Consider the following 21163-nt stretch of genomic DNA (forward strand, 5'->3'; position numbering starts at 1 on the left):
AGCGACCAAAGAAATGAACGAAGGAAGGAAGGCAGGAAGGAAGGAAGGAGAGGCGCGTTACGGAAAGTAGCACCAGGCTACTAGAGGTTGGAAAAGAGAAAGGGATTCGTAGAGCACGCCGTTGAGTTCTCTCGATGTAATGGAAAAAGTTAAATGACCGAACGTAGGTAGAGGCGAGCATTTTTATTATAAGCGAGCTAAAGTTTAATCGTTAACCAAATATGAAATATGAAAATAATCACCCTTACGTCGATGATCTTTCCTAGAGAAAAGTTGATATCTGTAAAGCCGTGCTCGGGGCTCTCGACGAGATAGTATTTATTCGGGATGAAATAAATCGTTCTTCCACTTCCCTTTTGCCTTTTTCTTATTTAGTTGCTCCAGCGACATTCGAAGGAAAAAAAGAAGAAGAAAAGAGGCGAAGCAAAGCGTTGCATTTTGAATGGGGATGAAAGGCGCGTTATCGAGCAACGCGTTATTATTCCCCGCATCGTATCCGTCCACCGTTATCTTTATTTATTCGTTAAACCGCGACACTCGAGCAAAACGCTATAACGATTTCTGATTAAAGCCGCATAAACGCACAACTCGTTATACCGTCGGAAGTACCGAGCGAAATCGAACGAAACGCTTTGGTATTTATAAGCGGTAGGTATAAACGATCACCTTGGAAAAGGTATATCTCGCAGGTAAACGGAGCATTTAGAAGGCCGGAAGGGAATGAGCGTGGGATGCTAGAAGGAAGCTTTCAAATAGCTAATAATAAAAGTTGGAAAATACGGATGAGATACGGACGAGAGCTCTTTTTACCGGTCCGATGAACATCGTCTTCATATCCGAACGCAAGTAAACTCAATGTTTATCGAAACTTTTTATTCGCCGGTTAAAAGTTTCACTCGTTGATATCGTTTCGTCCAATTCGTTACGTAAGGAAACATCCGAGAAATAATAGGTTAAATCGATACAAAATCGAATACAACGGAGGCCCGTATGGCGAAGCATCGAAAGAAAAAAATTATCGCGGAACGGATAGATGGTTTAAAGGGAAAATCTATAGAGGGCTGATGCGCGATCGGATACTCGATACTTTTCGAAAGTACATAAGTAAGGACCGTGAAATATGGCTTTCAGAGATCGTTAGCCCGACTTTGAATTTCTCCGGATGCATAGACCCGCATGTGCATCGTATATTTGCTGCTCTCTCTTCCTATCTCTCTCTCTCCTTCCCCCTCTATACCATTCGCACCTCTCCGAGGTATTTTCGATTCGGTTATCGTCGCGAAGCTCTACCGTGGCATTTAGAATTCGGAGTATCTGCTGGCCAGGAGGCAGCCACCCCTTGATCCTCGAGTGGTACGCCTTCTTACCTTCGTTCTTCGAGTGATATACGAGCTCGACTCCGCTCTCTCTCTCTCTCTCTCTCTCAATCTTCTTCCAGCGTTGGTATTTGCGCGCAACCTCGATTTACTGCGAACGAACACGTGCGTTTCGGAGACCACCGAACGAAAAAGATGGCTAATGCCCGAGCTATCGATTCGTAGGAAAACTTATTTCTCCTTCTTTGTTTATCCCGTTTGAATTCAAGAGTTAGACGTCCTCGACTCTCGAACTGATTTTCCAACCACCGATGAGGAAGTTGAGGCACGTAAGTTCGCGTTCACGTCCACAACCACGTCCGAGTCTATTCGCGCGTTAATGGACGAGTTAGTTGGTGGCTTTCGCCGAACCTTTTGGTCGGTCTCGTCGCGGTTTTCAACTCTACTCGTTTGGCTTATATTTTACTTAGGCTTTAATAACTTCACTCACCGGATGCCAATACGATTTGCAAAGCCAATTTCGTCGGAACTAAGACGCTAAATATTACGTAAGAGGATGTTGAAAAGAAAAAGGAGGAAAAAGAACGAGAGCCTTTTGACGTCGCGACACGATCGTGAAACATTTCCGACACTCGTGAAAAATTCGTAGGGACGTAAATTCCCTTTTGATCGTACGATCGCGCTCCGCGCAACATAGGGAATCTCAAAGGTCAACAGGATGCGTTTAACGAGCGTGGAATCGCACCAAGAGGAAGAGGTGCGTGCACCTACCGGTACGCCGACATCTACAGGTTGTCGATTTCCGTTCCTCGCGTGACAGTCTCTTTCCGTCGAATTAATTCAGTATTTTTCAATCGAACGGATTTAATTGATAAACCGACTGGAATAAATCGCATTCCGTTTCGAAGCTTAATAAAGCCATTATTCAGAGCGTTATCAAATAGTGGATATAGACGCGGTGGTAGCGGTGAACAGAGAACACGGACGATATTAATTGCGGAGGTACACGGCCTATGCCTGTGCTACGTCGAACTCTGCCTGCATTGGTTACAATAGCTTTCTCTCTCTCTCTCTCTCTCTCTCTCTCTCTCTCTCTCTCTCTCGCTTTCCTCTCCGCTTGGAAGCGCATCGTTCGACTTCTTTCCGAGCGAAAATCGCTGACCACCGAGCCGTGCTTTATTTCCATAATTTATTCACTCGCTACGTTTTTTCGTCGGCCATCGACTTCTCTAACCTAGCGATTTGGATTTTTCACGAAAACGCTCCGCCTTCGATGCGTTTCCTTCGACCCTTGATATTTCGACGAATCGAGATTTCGCTTTTGAGAAACACCGGGAACCGATACGAGTGCGGCCGACCCGTGCGGCTTTTGTGGAGAATTCTGCGGAGAATTCTGTGAAATTCTCAAATGCGTTTTTCGCTCTTTGGACGACGTCCGTGGTCGATAAATTCGAACGTTTCGCGGCTACGAGAGACGCCATTAGGAAAGCTATGGAATAATATCACGGGATTGTTTATGTACGTAAAGCCTCGTCCCGCGTAGCTAGCTATTCATAAAGTGTAAACAATCGGTAGTTGGATTCTCGACGTGGAACGGTAAACATACCGAAATAGAGATCGCCGAGGAGATCGGAACGGTACTGCATGGAATTTTTTCTATTCTCTTACGACGATTTCCGTAATTTCGTCGTATTCGAAGCGACGAGAGATGCGAAACGATATCCTCCTCGTCGAGGCATTTCGACGGAAATAACGGAGGTAATTAGGAGAAGCGTATTTTACTGCGGCGACGATGGACGACGATTCGAAACGAGAAGAAATAAGGTCTTTTTTCGACGAAAACTACTAGAATATCTCAAATGTCCTTGTCTCTTTACGTTTCTCTTCCTTATAAACGAATGGTAAAAAATGTAGATACCCATGTTCCCCGTAGCGTAACCGCATAGCAATTATAAAGTTTCAAAGTTCGACGAAAGGTAGGAATAAAAAGAGCGGTGTAAACGGGTAGTAGTGGCGGTTGCCGCTTGACACGGTACTCGTTGCGGCTACGACGAACGTCTAAGCGTCGATACGTTCGTAGCGGTTCGCGCAAGTTGTGTGCAACTTGCATACAAACTGCAGCATCCAGTTCTTTCTGCAGGGGCAGCGAGAGAGAGAGAGAGAGGGAGGAGGGAGAAGACGGGAAGCGCCCCGAGCTACTCCCAAGCCCGTGCTTTATTTCCATAATTCTTTCCGTATGATCTTTTTATTCCAACCTTATCCACCCCTGCGCTTCATCCACCTTTCCACCTCGTATCCGCTTTCACAGAGGATAACCTCTTCTCGTGAAATCGTGTGTTTCATTTCGATGCCTTCCCGTCTCTCGCTGTCCATCTTCGTTTACTTTCGATCAAAAACTCTGGCCAATGATATTCGAGTACTGACATTTTTACTTTTCACATTACAGATAATTGATATCCGTAATTAATATTCGCGATATGAAATTGCAATACCGATAAAAATTTCGGTTCTTTGATATTAATATTACAATTACGTTAATGATCTATCTCTTTTGGTTTTAAACGTATCGCTAAAACTACTACGGAACTACATCGGAATCGATGTTTCTGCTAATGAAAAATATCAGTTTTCGTTGTCAAACGTTTACCAGGGTCGACAGAATTTCGATTTTATTAAAAATACGGTATCAAAATCATTTCGGTTTGGGATAATTTATTATACTAACGTATATGATATAACGACGTTATTGTAACGATAACGGTGTAATGCATCACAAGCGATACAATTTCAGCTCGAAGATCCTTCTTTCGCTTTCTTTTTTTTTTACATTTTCTATCCTTTTTTCTTCCTTACTTCCTTTCTTGGAAAGTCCCCTTACCTCATCGACCGCATCTCCTTTCCGTCTCTTGGTAAATAGTTTTAAGAGAAAAGTTTATGCACCCTCGTAACCGTGGGAGGCAGGCCCTCGTAGATCCGATATCGACATTCGAAGCTTTTCTTTCTTTTTTTTTATTCTTTTTTCCTAGTCTCCTTCAAACTCGGATGATGGATACCAGGACACGGGACCGAGTTCATCTCGGAGAAATTGGGTTGTCTCGGACGAGAACGATGAGACACGTGGGTTTTCGATTAAGTCGCCGATAGGTTCGGATCGAAAAAGCCGACGATGTAATTTAGGCTTAATATCTCGAAAAGATATGCTTATTTTCTATCTCTCTTGTCTTTTCGAGCAAGGACGACCGATCGGTACATATCGCGTGTTATGGTCCGTGCGAAAATTACGCGTCTTTTCCTCTTTTTTTTTTTTCAAGTCTTTCTACTCTTCTCAAACGCTTCGGAACGATAAATGTTTATACGGAATTTGCGGATCAAAGAAAAACATATACTCGCAAGAGCGGGATAAATGAGTTTACATATTTTTATTTTTTTTTTAATTTTACAAGAATTTCTCGAGTCTCGAGGAATAATATTTTGGAAACGTCGACGCGTCTCTTCCCCTCTCCTCTGTCCTTTAGACGCTACGTAGAATAGTTGGTACGGTCGGAGACTCGTCGTTGCGTTCGTTGCGTGCGAATCGAAAGGACCGCCGATTTATTTCCAAAGCTTACTCTGTGAAAATCGCAGCGGATATCTCTCGAAAATTTGTTTCTAATTTTTCACACAAGTTGCGTGGAATCGAAAGATAGATTCCACGTTTCTTCGACAGGAAGAAAGATATAGAGGCGAATCTAGAAATATAGTCGAAATGAAAAAGTATCGTTTTTTCGAGCGACGCTTCGTCCGTAGCTCGAAATTGATTCGACGAGGCGCGCGTGACACGCAATTCCATTCGACAGAAATGGCCGAATGTAGGCTATACGTATATTGGAATATTCGAGCATTTCCAAGCATTCCCGCTGCGGCTGGAGAATCGCGAGTTAACGCGCGCTCAGATAGAATATCTTTTCTATCTCTCCTCTCTCTCTCTCTCATGTTCGGCAGCTATCGAAGCGTATACGAAACTGCATATCGAACGTATGCGTGTGATTTTACATCTATGTATCCTACTAGGGATAGCGTCGAAGAGGTCAGACTCTCTCGGATGCGGCCTCGAAATTCGAGTCGTCGAAGGAGAGAGAGAGAGAGAGAGAGAGAGAGATCGATATACGCGACAATGTCGACAACTTTCGTCGTAGGAAAGAACGAATTAACGCAGCTTAAAAACGGACACGTTCGACGTAATCTCGAGCCAAATAGAAATCTGTAAATATATTCCTGGATGCGGAAAACAAAAGAAATATTAGTCGTTCGATCTACGGAGAAACTATTACGATCTCATCCGAGCCCGAGTAGAACTACCTAATGCGAATTAATGCTAAAACCAAAGCGAATGCGAATCGGAACGTATCGATTCGGATGCTCGTTCTCCCATTTAACGTACTTTGCGAATGCACGAGAGATATGCCGTGGACCGTTACGCGCTCGTTTCCCGTCGTCGTCGTCGCCGTCGTCGTCATCGACGTCGTTGCCGTCATCGTGTCCCCGTGAAAGAGTCAAATAAGCTAAAAGCTCGACCGGGGAAAGGGGATAGCGCAAACGGACGATTTCGCGCGACCGATACATATAGGTTACACGTACGTATACCAGTTCTAATACGTTCTATGGAGGTGAGTCCTACAGTATCAAAAGATCAACGCGCGTATTCGTAAAAGCGAGAGCAACTCGTATCCATTGGAGAAATTCGAGTGAAAACGGAGAGAAATCCGATTGACATTTGACTTTTCGTTACTCGTTTATCTTCGTTTACGCATTTCGTTTCTTTCGTTCCTCCCTGAAAATTCTCTACTCGTTAAGATTCTTTCGAAAAGTTTGTAAAAGTAAATTAGTACGCTCTTTCGAGTAAGAGCGTAAGCGAGGTCGCATATACATATCCGAGCGTCGTTGCAAAGCATTCGCGATATTCGCCATCGAGAACGATTTGCGCCGAGCGCTGTTAGCGACGGCGAGCGGTTCGCCGCGTATACCGCAACCCGTCACTTCCGTAATCGTCGAGGTAACTCGCGCGCTAACGCGTCACTGTCTCGCGTTAGATTCTTTCTCGCGAATAAATTTCATTGCTTCAAGATACCAGAGTAATTATCGATAATAATTTTCATCTCGATCGACGTAGGTCGATGGATGCGCTTGCGAAGCGTTCGCTGTTTGTTGCAAGCATTGATTATTATTAAATATTTTTTCTCCGCGGGCAGCGCGCCGCACTGTACGCGTGCACGTAGAAAGGGTCACCGGTGTGCAATCCGGGCTACTCCGGGTCGTCACCGTAAAACGTTTATGATCTTGCGACCGAGCGGAATTACAAGTGCCGTTGTTTGTAATTGATAGACGAGGGGAGAACCGAGTCTCGACGAGAGGAGTCGTGAAGCATACGCAGACCCGATGGCCGATACGATGCAACTCAACGTACAGACTAGAGCCGTAAAACGGAGAAAAGCGCGCTCATCTTTGTAACGCGTTATTCCATCCCTATCTTAATCTCATCCGCGGCGTACGACTGAATTTAATAATCTCCATTAAAACGAGAAAGAGAAGAGGAGGAAGAAGACGGCTAATGTCTAAATGGCGATATGGCCGAACGTGCCTTTTTCCCCATTTTTGCTCGAGAAGGACGTCGTTACGACGCCACAAGTGCGTCCTCGACGGTGCCGTAGCTTGCACTTTCTTCTCTTCTTTCTTTTTCAAGCTTGCGAAGCTTGACCTCCTCTTGCCGTGTCCACTCTCTCTCTCTCTCTCTCTCCGTCCGTCCGTCCGTCCGTCCGTCCGTCCATCTGTCCGTCTCTCCGATAGTTTTCGGCGACGCAGAATTTTTTATTACGCTGAGCCAGTTTCGCCTGACGCAGCATACGATAACGAAGGAACGATGAATCAGTAGAGCGACAGACTTGACTCTTTTACGAGCCGCGAGGAAACCCGCTCGTTGGGTACCCTTCCCTTTCATCGCCTACTTCCGTGTTATCCCTCGTGAAAGGCATGTAAATCGTCTCGTTTGCTCTTCCGATAAAAGGCTCTCCTCGCGAGTCGCGTGCAAACTCTTTGGAATCGAAGAATCGATTTTCTCCCACGTTTTCTCTTACGTACGTATATATCTGCGTACATATGTACTTTTCCGCGCGGGAATGAATTTACAGCGATAAAACGTAATTGACGCTAGGCGAACGTCCGAGATGGAAGACGAGACGGGACGACCGTACGTACGAGGGTACGTTACTCGAAACTAAGATTAATGTTCTTCGCAAAGGCGAAGTTTGATGCGAGTTTCCAAGACGCAGCGAGCTCGAAGAGTGGATTTGAGGAGGGACGGTTCTAATCGCCTAATTAGTTGTACGACGCGACTCGTTATCTTTTCGATTTTTCTTCGAAATCCTTCCAAGTTGCGTCCTAGCTATTTTTCCGCTTCATGCAAATTCGCCCGCGCAGGAACATGGAGATTTTTTTGTTAACTCGAGGTGAGAGAGAGGGAGCAAAAGAGCCGCAAAATGAATTAAACGAATCGTAGTTGGGATTTTTGGATACAAACTAGCGTAAAGAGAGGAAAAAGCTAGTGACACGAGGTGGATAACAGTCAAGGGTGGAGAGAATATGTTTCCGTGCTTTGCCGTCATAGAACGTTCGTCGCATTAACGGGTCGTAAGTACGCACACATAAACGGCACTTACTCGCGAAGCGTTTATAGGTTAAAGTCCGTGTTGTCGCGACATTAAACGGCAGGCAGGCGTAGTCGAGCGCGCGAACGTCCTTTTGCCCCTTTTTCGCTTCCCGCCTACCTCTGAGTTACGATCGTATTTGACCTTTTCGCGGAGCGAACCGAGGAGGTGCGCGCGGAACTCGAAGGTATTTGCACTGTGAATCGCGGCTACGTCTAGGGAAATAAATCATGCGTTTAGCTACGGAGTAAGGAACTCCGCGCTCGTGTACTTTTTTACCCGGGAATATGTACCGGTACGACTTTTTCCCGGGGTTTCTAATATTTCGCCAAAGGTACGAGCTGGAAGGATAAAAGCCGTCTATTCCTCGTATCCGTTGGCTCCGGAGATAAGAGCTAGGTGGGACGAAAGGATTACTTTCTTTCTCTCCGAACCCCCACCACCAGAGAGACGCACCAAATTAGAAATTATATCCCGTCTTTCGTTCGGCGAAATCGTTCATTCGTTATCCCGTGTTAGTTTCCATTCGCCTTGGCAAAGTTCCGACGGAGTGGGTATCGAGGCTTCGCTCGGCTTTGATATCGAATCGGGGGTAGCTCAGACGCGCGTGACGTTAATACAGTTTTTATTCGAAATAACGAAGCGTCTCGCGACGCTTAAAAGCAGCTAGTAATTCCGTCGTACCGCGTTTCAAAGATAAGCTTCGAACAATAACCACGGGTACGGGAATACGCAAGGAGTGCGCGAGCGATCTCCGAGTAGTTTGCTCTCGAGTTTGCATTTCGCTTTGAAATACTCGAGGTAGCGTTCGCGGCTTAAAGTCCAAGTTTCAGCGACGTTTCGACTTCGTCTTTCGCTCCCACTTTCTTTTCTTTCCTTTACGCGATACGTCGTTTGAATGAAAAAATGACTTTGCCAGGAGTTCCGCCGTATACGCGATGGACTCGCGGTTCGTGATAAATTTGAGATATCGCGCAACGAACACCATCTTCGTTTCTCGATGATACTCGCGCGCATACAGTTCGCCAGCGACCTTTGCCACGTAGGAATCCGCGGTCAACTTTGCGATCGAGCAAATTCGCTCGTAGAAAACCAGTCGACCGGCCGTCGAATGAAACTCGGTGCGCGACAACGCGAAAGAGAAAAGGGAGTGGGAGCATTCGAGCGTGGAGTAATCCGGTTTCCATCGAAAGTAGGGTTGGCTCGTTAACGCGCCACGAGTACGAAGGACGAGAGGGGCGGAAGGTCCGAAAGGGTTGGCGGAGGAGCGGAATTCTGGGAAGAGGACGGTGGTAACGGTTTAGCTGGCACTGCTTACGCGCGCAGCGCTAACTTTTGCGACGACGTCGACCAACACTTGGGGCGCATTAAAGCTCGCGAGTTTAGTTCGCGGTGAAACGCTCGTTAGGAAGTCTCTCCGTGGCTCGATTTACGCTGATCACGTTTTCATTATTTATCGGAATTTCGTGAAAAAGGAGTTTGTAACGCGAACACGGTTCTCTCTTTCATTCTCTCTAATTTGCCTGTTTGAAATCGTGCAGGATCGAGTAGCCTCGACGACATCGGAGCATCTTTCGTCTTCTCGGATAGCGTTCGAATCGCGTCATCCATCTTGAACGTAATTTACGTCGGTGTCTCCGTCTCTTTGTAAGACACGCGAAAGGACTCTCGAGAATTAACGTCGAGCGGGTACGGGCTGTCGCTGCGACGTGTAACGCGATCGTGGATAGCGTCGCCAGGAGCCGAGTAAGCACCTCTCGTACTTAGCCCGAGTTCAAGAGTACTTGCAGGATATGAAGATCGGCAAGATTAGCGCTTGATGGGCCGGGTCATTACGTTGCGTACGTGGCGCAAGTAGATCTGAGAGAGTAATACCGATGCCGGAGATTATCGATGCCCTGGGCGCATTGTCCTCCATCGAGCTTTTCTTCTTCCCAAGGCACGCTGGAGGAGGGAATATCTCGTTCGGTTGTTGGTTGCGCGCGAGATATAGGTAAACTTGGCCGATGGAGGAACGCGCGGAGCATCGTGAAACGTCGGAGAAGCGCTTGCCGAAGCGAGTTTCGCGATGGAAATAAGTAGGGCGTTGTATCCTCCCTCCCACCCTCTCTCTCGCCCTTAAAAGGGCCGTAACGAGTACGAGATTCGCGAACGACCGTTCCGGATTAACGCCGCGTACAATAACGCTTAGAGGGTCTCATCGTCGATAGAATTCCCCCCGCGGCGACGTCTATTCGCGAAATGTTCTTCGTTAGAGGACCATTGTGAATTATTCCGTCGGCTATTAGCCATTGACCCGAGAAAATCTTGAAATCTCGTTATCGGCGGATGGAGAAAGAAAGGGGAACCGAAGGAAGCAATTTGCGTGATCGAGATCTCGAGACGTTTCACGGTGAATGGCACTACGTCTACCATCGGCCTATCGCTTATCGGCGTGTAACTACGAAAACTATATAGGACGTTCTTCGTACCTACCTTCCAAGGGTCCTCGACGAATAAGCGAATCCTTTTCCCCTTTTCTTTTTTCCTATTTATTTTCTTATTCAAAGTAAGATCGAAATAAGATCGAAAAGTAAAATCGCATAGAAAGTAGTAAGGAGCGATAAATAAGAACGACGAATAATGCTCGTAGAAACGGTGTTAAACTCGGAAAAATAAGGCGAGTAATGGGTCGCGCGAGAGAGAACGAGGGTGGCCGAACGCGAGGATTCTCGAGGTTGGTAAATCGGAACGAGTAAATCGAGGCGAGGGGTAGGGCGTCGAGGGTGGTATTGTTACGCGAGATAGTTCGCGTTCCTTGTACTACTCTCGAGCCTTTAAGTAACTGGAGCGGACGAATAATAACGAAGAAATAACGACGAGAGAGGTGTGCGTGCAAGCGTAAAGAGATTTTTTTTTCGTGTCAAAGGAAAGGAGGAAGCAAGGAAGGAAGGAAGGAAGGAAGGAAGGAAGGAAGGAAGGCAGCGAGGAACGAACGAACGCAGGAATGAAAGAGCGATAAGAACGCAATGACTTCCCCCTTTCTCCCCGTCCGTTGCACTTCTTTCCTTTCCATTTCTACCTTTCCTCCATCTTCTAATAATGGCGATGTCGGGTTTAGGTGGATACGCGCAACGACGGTGGCAACTGTCTCATCGAAAATGGATACCTCATCGTCGCGATCTACCCCCGTTAGACGTAGCACTAATTCTGCAAAGCCACAGGGTTTGGAACTCAGCCAGGCTTGTAATATTCAACGCTTGACGGCACTCGGCGCGTTAAATTAAGAATGGTGATGTCGTGGACGCGGTAATAATTTAAGTCTTTATTCGTGTCTCTCGGTTAATAGTACTTTTAGCTAAAAGGTTTTTTTTAAAGATGCCACGCGAGACAAGAGCTGGCGAGGAGGGACGAGGGAAATTCTTCGGAGGGTCGTCCGATAGGATCTCTGGGTCGAACGAGAGAACGCGTGCGGAAAACTCGCGCGGACGAGTCGTTCTTCGACTCGCGCTGACACGCGCTCGCGATTTCGATGCCAATGGACACGGAGACGAGGTAGCTAATGAAATGGTATAATCGATAGAGGTAGCTAATAAAATATTTTCTCAATGGGAATCTATTGGAGCGAACAGATATCGTGCGGTTATACGACACGAGGTAGATACAACTATATAATAGAAATTCGGTTGTCGGGGAATAAGCGGACGAGTGTGGAAGGTACGGGAAACGGGAAGCGGCGGCGCGCTCGCATAAATTAGCATGTTAATGAAACGGTCGCACGGTACAACGCCGCGAGTATCGCGTAGAATTAGAAAGAAAGGGGAATGAATTTCGAAATTGCCGATTAAAACGTAGCCTCGTATAATTGCAAGGAATAAGCATGCCGTAAAGGGGAAAAAAGTGAACGTGCTCGAATTCTCCGTAGGAAAAATGGTAATAAGCGCGAAGACTCGGTGCGACGCTTAAACGACTTTCAAAAATCAATCGAACTTGTCTTGCGTGTTGCGAACGCGTCGAGCGACGTTCGGACGCATAATACGAGCGTTAGAAATTTGCCCGAACGTTTGTACGTGCGCGTGTATAACTGGAGAGGAATCGCGTCGCGTGGGTTCGCGCACGCTCGCGCGTATCCGCCTTCGATCGATCGAACTTTGTCTCGGAGATGACTTTGGAAACGCGTCGAACCCGATATCTACCTTTTCGCGTCTACTCTCTTCGCGACGAGCCGTGATAGCGGCTTTTAAAATTCCATGAATCGGGGATTGAAAGTATCGCGACCCAACGGCCGATGAAACGATCGCGTCGATCGATCGATCGATCGTTCGAGCGTTACAGGGCTCGTTCCTCGGACGCACCGTACTCGATTTACTCGGAGAGTCGCGCGAGACTTCGCTTTGATAGGCACAGGGACCTCGAGTAGTTCGTTCGTTCGTTCGATCGTTCGTTCGTTCGGACGGACGGACGGACGGACGGATGGATGGATGGATGGACGGACGGATGGGTTCGTTAGATTGGAATCTGTTTGTCGAAGGAACGATCTCCCGAGATCCGGCAAGTTTCACGCTGATAAACCGACCGTCTAATCTCGTCGATCTTCTCCGCGCGTCTCTATCCGCCGACTGCCTCAAATGAATTATCGCTTCTTGAGCAGGCCGCCATCCTCGAGATTGGAAGCAAGTTTTTCTTACGGCTAGATTGTTTAATAAAATTGCGCTATTGTTCGCGAGCGCTCTTACCTCGATAACTTTGCCAACTTTCTTAATTCGATCAAAGCGCTCCGCCGCTTCCTTTTTTGCCAGGCAATTTTGTTATCGGCTCGATAGATTTCTCTCTCTCTCTGTCTCTCTTATTTTCTGATACAGCGGAACGGGATTTGTAACGAGGTTTGTAAGCGAGAACAAACCGAGAAAATTATTTTTTAAGACTCCAAGAAAAAGTCTTGGAGGAGAAGAGATCGATATCGTCGTTTTAAAGAAGCATTCGTGCAGTTTCGTTCGAAAGGAAGAACTTGCCGCCGCTTTGCGATCTTGCCGAGTATTTTCCATTCTCCTTCGATTTCAAGTTCGGGACAAGAGCTTCGACGACTTTCAAAAGAATTTAGGAACTCGAACTCTAGTTCTAAGCCTTTTAAAAAGTTTACTCGTAAAGATACTTTTCGAAGGTTATTAAAATGTAGCGAGACGAGAACCCGGGTAAGTTTGGAGAAACATTTACCACCCGTATATTTCGGCCGATAAATGTTTCTCGAAGCCTTTGCGTTTTATTTGCTCTCGATGTCTCTCGCTCTTATTCCATTCTTCGCCGCGTTTCTACGCGAGAGTAAAATCAAAGAAGGCCTGTCTGTCCCGCCATAATCTTTCGGCGTAATCCACTTGGAACGAATTTTTCGCTCGATCCTAACGACGGTGGAAGTTCGTTAAGATTTTCATCGACGTGTAAGAGCCATTAAGCCTCGGACCGAAACGAATATTATCTTCGTAATTTTAGTAGAGCGCGAGAATTTTCCTTTTCCGCTTTTCGACTGGCGTCTAAAGAGGCACTAACGTTTCCTCGTTAAAGAACGTTATTAGTAATCCGAGGCGTTGATCCAAAGATATCGGAAAAAATGTTAATTCCCGTTGTAACGCCTGCTTAATAAACTTCTCCAGTGTCGTTCCGGATCGCGTCTTCTCTCTCTCTCTCTCTCTGGATCTATTTGCTATCGATTTGCTGGTCGAGCTAATGCAGTTCCTGGGAGATTAGAGAGCACCGTTGACCATATTCCGGTCTATGCAATTTCGTCAACAAATTACAGACTCCCGGCCGAGTTTCGCGTAGAAAGGGCGCTTTTACGCGTCGACCGACGCGTCCTCGTCGTCGCATACGATCTTTTTATCTCGGAACCGAGCGCCGACTATCTTTTATACATCAAGTCGGTCTCGTCGTAGTCGACAAGGATGAACGATCGCGCATTTATTTCCACGGCTTTCTTACATCGTGGCCGAGACTCTTTTTCCTCGTTCCGCCGATGATTTAAAATCGTCTGGCGCAAAGAAGGTAAAAGAAGGAAAAGAGAGGAAGAGAAATCGCTCCCTTTGCGACGAGCCATTTCGTTAATAAATAAGAACGGTAACGCGTGTCTCGGTGATCCGTTTGGAGGGGAAGGAGATGATTTTCCATAGAGAATAGTGTTAGGGAACCTAACGACATAGTCGGCGTGGAGGTATGTCGGCAAAGGAGGCGATTAGAAGGACGTTTCATCGATGTAAACGCGCTTCTACCGTCGGTTAGCTTCGAAAGCGTCCGTTGACACCTCCGTCAAAGACGAGCGAGATGGCTTTGATCCGTGGGTGTTAAAATATTACTATCCGACGCACCAGACTCTATACCGTATCCACCTGTGTATTTCGCGCTTCTCTCGCGGGAAAGCGATAGGGATTAGGGACGGACCCTTTTACGGCGGAGTCAAGCTCGATGGTGCGTTAGGAACCAATTTACTACTCGGGGCACTTTGCCGAAAATCCAATGACAAAAGAGAAAAGGAAAATCTTGTTTCGATACGATACGAGGATCCACTTACTGTCTTTGACGCAGAACGCGCCTATAATCCAGAGCGGGAAGAGCGGCACGATCAGGACGTTGAGGTATCTCGTGTTTGCGTTCGATCGTAGACTCCTCCCGACGTGCAGCCTCGGGTAAACCATGATCGTTCGACGTTAACCTTTCGCGGCTCGATCATAGCAACCGATCGTAATCGTGAAACGAGATTCCACCGCACATTCTCGTTCTAGTTTTTCCTTTCAAACGAAATCACCATCACCTCCGTTAAGCAGCGCGCACCTTTCGTTCATTTCGCGGTAGACAAAACTTTTCACGGGAGACACTTTCTCCAAAGGAGAACGAAGAAACAACTCGCGAACACGCCGAAGTTTCTTTATTCTTCCCCGTTTCACCGACCTAGACACGTTTTCTCTTTGCTCTCGGCTCTCTCGAGAAACGAAAAACACACGCACGATACGCACTGTTATCCTCTCCCTCTCCCTCCTCTCTCTCTCTCTCTCTCTCTCTCTCTCTCTCTCTCGACCCTTTCCCTCCTCCCTCCCTCCCAAAGAGCCGATCGCTCGAATTTCTTTTCTACGCACGCAAGTTTCGTCCGCTGTATTTATCTTTCTCTCTTTTCTTTCGCACGCAGCCGCCGAGCGATGGAGCGAAAACGTAGCGGTACTCGAACGACAACGACGTAATGCGCGCCACTCGCCGTCGGCGAGATTTCCTTGTCTCCCTCTCTCTCTCCCTCGAAGCACACACACGTATACTCTCCTGCGCACGTACACGCTTCGCGAGAGCGTATTGTCAGAAGCGAACGGAGTCGTGTGCACGGCGCACACCGCGATGCGCTCACCTGCCGCCGCCACCCCCACCAACGGTTTAACCGCCACTACCACCACCACCACTACCGCCGGTAGCAGCACCCCTACTAACGCCACTGGCGCCGGCCGCAGTATCAGCAGCGTTCTCCTCGTGGATCCTCTTTCTTCTCCTTCCCCTTCCTTTTCTTCTTCTCTTCCACCTCTTCCTTCTCGCCTTCTTCTTCTTCTTCTTGTTCTTGTTCTTGCTCCTCGACGTCCACGTCGTTCTCTTTCTCGTCGTATTTGTCGTCGTCGTCGTCGTCGTCGTCGACGTCGTCGTCGTCGTCGTCGTCGTCGTCGTCGTCGTTGTCGTTGTCGTCGTCGTCGTCGTCGTCGTCGTCGTCGTCGACGTCGTCGTCGTCGTCGTCGTCGTGGCGAGCTACGTCGATCGAAAAGTGGCCTCCCGCGTTGTACGCGCCCGCGCACACGCTTTACCTCGCATGCGTATTGAACGCGACGAACGACCCTTGTTCTCTCTCTCTCTCTCTCTCTTTCTCTTCCCCGTATCTTTCTTCCTCTTCATACTCGACCTCTATGGTTTTCCTCGCGTAACGCGCCTCCGAGCAACTTCTTACACGCGCCCGGCGAAACAAAGCTTTCTCCCCCTCTTCTTCGACATCTTTCCTCGTTTATCGAAAACTCCAAGGACGTTCGTGCTTGATCCGGTCGAAAGAGTACGCTTTTATTAGCGAAAATTCGAGAGACATTGTTTCTCATATTAAAAGTAAATACTCGGGTGACTCGCGGTTGAATACCTTTGGCAACGTCAGTCAAGTCGTCGTCCGTAGGAATGCAATTTAACGCAAAGAGCGATATGAAAGCTCGTGCTGCTCTCCTAGCTCATCCACCTTTCATGTATTTCTTTTTTGGATTCAGATTTTTACAGGCTCGTTTATTTCGCGTTTCCGCGTTAAAGCCGACCGATTTCGAGTAGATATGTCTTTGTCACGCATGCACTTCCTACGAGAGGAAAAGGGAGAGAGAGAGAAAGAGAAGACAGGTTGCTAGATTGTTTTTCGAAGAGAATAAAAAAAGATACTATCGGGTGACTCTTACAAAGCATTCCATCTCTCTTTTTTTACTTGGCTTCTCGAATCGATTCTTTCCTTTTTTCTCCATTTGATTCGTATTTTAATTCTTTTTTCGAAGATCAACTCTTTTGCCTCTCGAGTCTTCTTTTTTCATCGCTCTTCTTGCTCTCGTCGGTATCGGTGTATCGCGCGTCGTGACGGAGAAACGAGACCGGACAAGAGTTAATCAGAAAATATTCCAGAGCAATCTCGTGTAACACCGATCAACGCGTGCAATAATCTCGCGAACGAAGCCGACTACGAGAACGATGAAGTTCCAAGAAATTGAATGTACGTCGTAATTATCGCGAGTATTACGTTCCGCGCGTTATCACGGAGACTCGTTTTCTCCGTTCTTGCAAAATTTGCATCGAATCGATGACGCTGTTCTATTACTAGATCCCGATAGAGGAACTTTTTGAAAAAAAGAAAAGAAGAGAGAAAGACGAGGAAGGAGGAATCGGTAAACGAGAGTAAACGGGAGTAATGGGGATCGGAGAAGAGGCAAGGAAAAATCGTATTAGAAGGTAGTCGGATATTCATAGGTCGTGAGTTTGGCGGATACGAAGGAGAGAGAACCGGCCACTCTTTTTTCGAAGGAAGAAATTTGTAGATACAGGCGTTCCCCGATATCAGGGATATTATACCGTAACTCGATTCAACGCTCTACGGTCCATATCTTCGCTCTGTATTTTCGTTCCTTCGAAGGAACGAGGTCCTCGGATAGGAGAGCCACGCACCTCGTGCCTTACCTCCGTAAGGACGAGTTCGTTAATCGTTCGATAAACGACGAAGCATGGACGTGAGAGAAAAAGAAGATCTGGCCGTTCGCCAGTTGGACGGCTCGCGCGTTAACTCGGACACGAGTCGAACTCGAGTTTTGCGTTATTCAAAGGGATAGCTCGCTGTCCTTTTATGCTTCGTGATAAATTCGTGTTTGGGAAAAATATCAAAGTTAACGCGAGCTTCCTACGTTCCACGACGGAGATATATCCTAGGCATTATTCATAAGAGCGAAGAGGGTGCGACGGTACACGCCTACCTGTGCTCGGCTGGGTAAAGCGATAACCGTAAGCAACGTACAAGATCTACGGCTCGATCGTACGTGCGATACTTACGGACCGATGCTAATCTTTCCGTCCTTAACGACGACCGAGAAAGAAAAATGAGAGAATAGCTCATTTCTTATCTACAAATATGAGAGGGATTTGAAACGGGCGGGCGGGCAATTCGGTCGTTTACATTTTTTCTCTCTCCTAAATCGTCTAAACTTTTCGACGAGGTCGCGTCTTCCTTTCTCCGGCCGACGTATTCTATAATTTTCGACCGAAACGACGTATTCTATAATCTTTGAGGGCTGACTCGAGAGCCGAGGTGCCACGGGACTTTTTTATACGAGAATAAACGCTAAAGAATGAGCTTCGATGCCGCGACTATTAGCCAGCCGCGTTATTCGAACTCGCTCCGAGAGAACTAGAAAAAAAGAAAATATCTATTTCCAAGGGAATCCTACTCGTAAGAGAGATCTTTCGGTCGTTTTAACATTTTTCACAACGGCCTGCTTTATCTCGCACGCGCGCGTGCACGTTTATCTCTTGGCCCGCTTTTCTAATATTTTATAAGTTTATCCACCTCTCTTACGAAACAAAAAATTCGATGAAATATTTATAACGCTTGAAAATGAAAAAGCTGCTTATATTTACGCTACGGAATGACTGCAGCGGGGATCGCAAGAACAAAGTACTTATTTTATACTTTGGACAGGGAAAGAACTTTAGCAACGATTTGCCGTAAGAAGATGACCGGTAAAGTTTGCACCCAGCGCAGTATCCATTTGATGAAAGAAAAAGGACGGAGGTAGGGAGAGAGGGAGGAGCTCGTTTATTTCGTTGTACGTAAATAGAAAACCGACTCTCGATAAATATCACTGGCAGATGTAATATCGCGGAAACCCGAGGGAGCACGTGCCATCGAAAGGAATAAATTTCCGAAATCGTTACATTTTATATTTGACGCGTCTTTAAATTTATGAAGACGCGGAACATAGAGAAAGGTTCTACCTCGCTTCGTCTTTGCCTTTCTTTTCGCTCGTAGGTGCTCGTGACGCGTGCCACGTGCCGGTATCCACGTTGAACGGGATGTCGGACAGCTTAAAGGCACCTTCCGTCCGTCGCTCGCTCTCTCGCCGCCACTCTCCGTCGTACACTCCGATAAAGTGAAAATAATAACGCCACTTTTATTCACCTATGGTTAAACGTAACGGAACGACGGACGGTTGGACGGAATGAAATTTAACGAGGCGCGGTTCTATCTTATGCGCGTCGAAACAAATTTCTCTCTCCCTCTCTCCCGCTCGTTCGCTCGTTCTACTTTGGAAAAATTGGATCGACGATGCCTAAAAGATAAATTTATGGTAAATATGGAGCTTGAAGCGAGTGCGAGTAAAGTGCTGTAGAGACATGCGGCTCTTTCAATTCCATCGCGTTTCCTAGAAGAAGAGAAAGGAGAGAGAGAAGAGAGAAGAAGCAAGTATCCCGAGGTTTTATCCTTTTACTCGACACCTACCGTCGAATCGGTTCGCTCTATTTCTCACTCTCTTTCGTTCTTTCTCTCTTACATGAATGGAGAGGCCTGGAGTGAGAAAAGAGGAAGAATAAAGTTTCAAAGTCTTCCGCGGCGACAAATATCATCGTAGAAAACGACAATCTTTTACGGACGAACGCACCCTTGACTGCGTTCCTTTTTCATCGAATCTTTTCTCTGCCCCCACCCCCACCCCCTCCTTCCCCCTTCTCTCTCTCTCTCTCTCGCGCGCCCGCGACTCCGCGAAAAACAGAACGAATCGAAAAGAACAGCCGGCTCGTTTCCATATTTTTCCGATGGCACGCTAAAGCTCTTAAAGTTAAGTTCCCTCGGCTCGTCGAAGGTTAATATAACGCTTAACTCGGGTTAACGCTTTGAATCTAAAGGGTGCGAAGGGTCGAGGATTCGTAACTGGCCGCCTCTCGGATCTATGTATTTGTTTTTTTTTTTTTCTTTTATTTTATACGGGAGAAAGAGAGAAAGGGTATAAAGCGCAAAGGAAAGAATAGCAACAATCGGTGTTCCAGTTTTACGCGGCCTACTTTTTCTTTACTCTTTTCCCTTCGAATCTCTCGCTCTCTCTCTCTCTCTCTCTCTCTCTCTCTCTCTCTCTCTCTACACGATTCTTCTCATATACTTTCCGACCTCTCTCGGTTAATCCGCTTAAGTCGATCCACTCGGATATCGCCCAACGTTTCTCGTCTTCCGTCATTCGAGTACTTTTATTTTGCATACGCGTAGCGGCAGCGTTTGGAAAAACTTAGCGCGAGAGATGTATTCGCAGGTGAAAGTGTTTTTTCTGGATAAGAACGCTTACCTCGTTTTAAATTCTTCGCTCATCGAAAGGAAGTAACGAATCGGAAATTCGTTCGACGTTAAATCGTACAGATTTTACCGTTTATCGAAATTAAACCGGCATCTAACCGACCTTCGAGAGAACGACGAGGAAGAGGAGGAAGCGTAAAAATATCGAAAGCATCGCGCGTCGTTACGCGTTTGGCATGACAATCATTCATAATTGGGCATGAGACCAATCAAGTTCCATTAACGAAATGGAATAGAATTTTGGGCGCTTTGCAATCTCAATTTGATGGCGCTGCTCGCGATAGGTCGATAGCTTAATGAGATTTTCCCGGCACGTCCCGCATCTCATTTTTTATATACACGCTATTAACGTTCACCGATACGTTAGATTTGACCCACGGTAGAAGAGGCGAAAATAAAAGTAAAAAAGAGGGAGATGATCGTCGCTTTGTAATAATAACCGCGAATACCATTTCGACGTTTCGTCTCACCGATCGTTTCCACGATTTATTTAGTTTGCTCTTTCGCGCCGTGGTTTCTTTTTTTTCTTTTTCAACGTTACGCTTCCTCCGTTCGAAGCTTTGTTTGCGCGCGACTATTGTTCCTTCCTCTATTCCACCGGTCATTCTTCTTTATTCGTCGCACGTAGATAATGTCCGATATTTTCTAACGGAGTCCTCCGTAGCGGCCGTCCGCGCTTACCGAGAATTTTTCTCGAACGTCGATCCGCGCTACCGGTCTACGGAGAGAAACCGTTTTACCGCGTTCGAATAAGCAAAGATACTTCCGACGTCGCGATAAAATATATACTCGTACTCGCGAGCGGGCTAGCACATACTCGAAAATAAAGATCCGTGGCGTCTCGCGCGAGAGCGAAAGGAGCGAAAGGAAGGAAGGGAAGGAAAACGAACGGCGAAGGTATTCGAAAGCGCGAAATTGCCCGTAGGTATAGAAAAGTATAATATTTACGTATTTTAACGGAGTTACGAGTCCTCGAATACGAGAGCTTACAAGCGGATAAAGGAGCTTCGTAAGTAAAACCCGTCGGTAATCTTTAAGGCGAATTAATTCGCGAAATTATATTCGATGGGCCAGGAACGGCGGGTCTAAACCTATGGACGCATGGAAAAGTACACGAGTTTCAACGTCGATAATACCATTTGTTAGCGGGCTCTACCCTCCGTGAGTGCCGCTCGTAATACCAATTAAATGGCGTTTCGCGACGCAACGACGAACGTACGCCGAAGAGACGTTCGCCGAGTTACATTTCTCTTCTTCCTTCCGTCGTCTCCCTTTGGCTGCGTTATTAGATCAACTAGCAAAGAAAATAGGAATGACGTTTC

At 46.8% G+C, this 21163-nt stretch overlaps 1 protein-coding gene across 1 annotated transcript in view; it reads right to left on the bottom strand.

The window, feature by feature from the left end:
* LOC127065840 (nephrin-like) overlaps positions 1-15842 on the bottom strand; it is a 72711-nt gene extending 56869 nt beyond the window's left edge. The window contains exon 1 of the mRNA XM_050998728.1: positions 14535-15842. Coding sequence (XP_050854685.1) covers positions 14535-14658 — 124 coding nt within the window. The 5' untranslated portion in view covers positions 14659-15842. The remainder of the gene's footprint in view (positions 1-14534) is intronic.
* Between the last annotated feature and the right edge of the window lie 5321 nt (positions 15843-21163).

This window comes from Vespula vulgaris, chromosome 8 (genome assembly GCF_905475345.1).
Source record: "Vespula vulgaris chromosome 8, iyVesVulg1.1, whole genome shotgun sequence".
Classification (NCBI taxonomy): domain Eukaryota; kingdom Metazoa; phylum Arthropoda; class Insecta; order Hymenoptera; family Vespidae; genus Vespula; species Vespula vulgaris.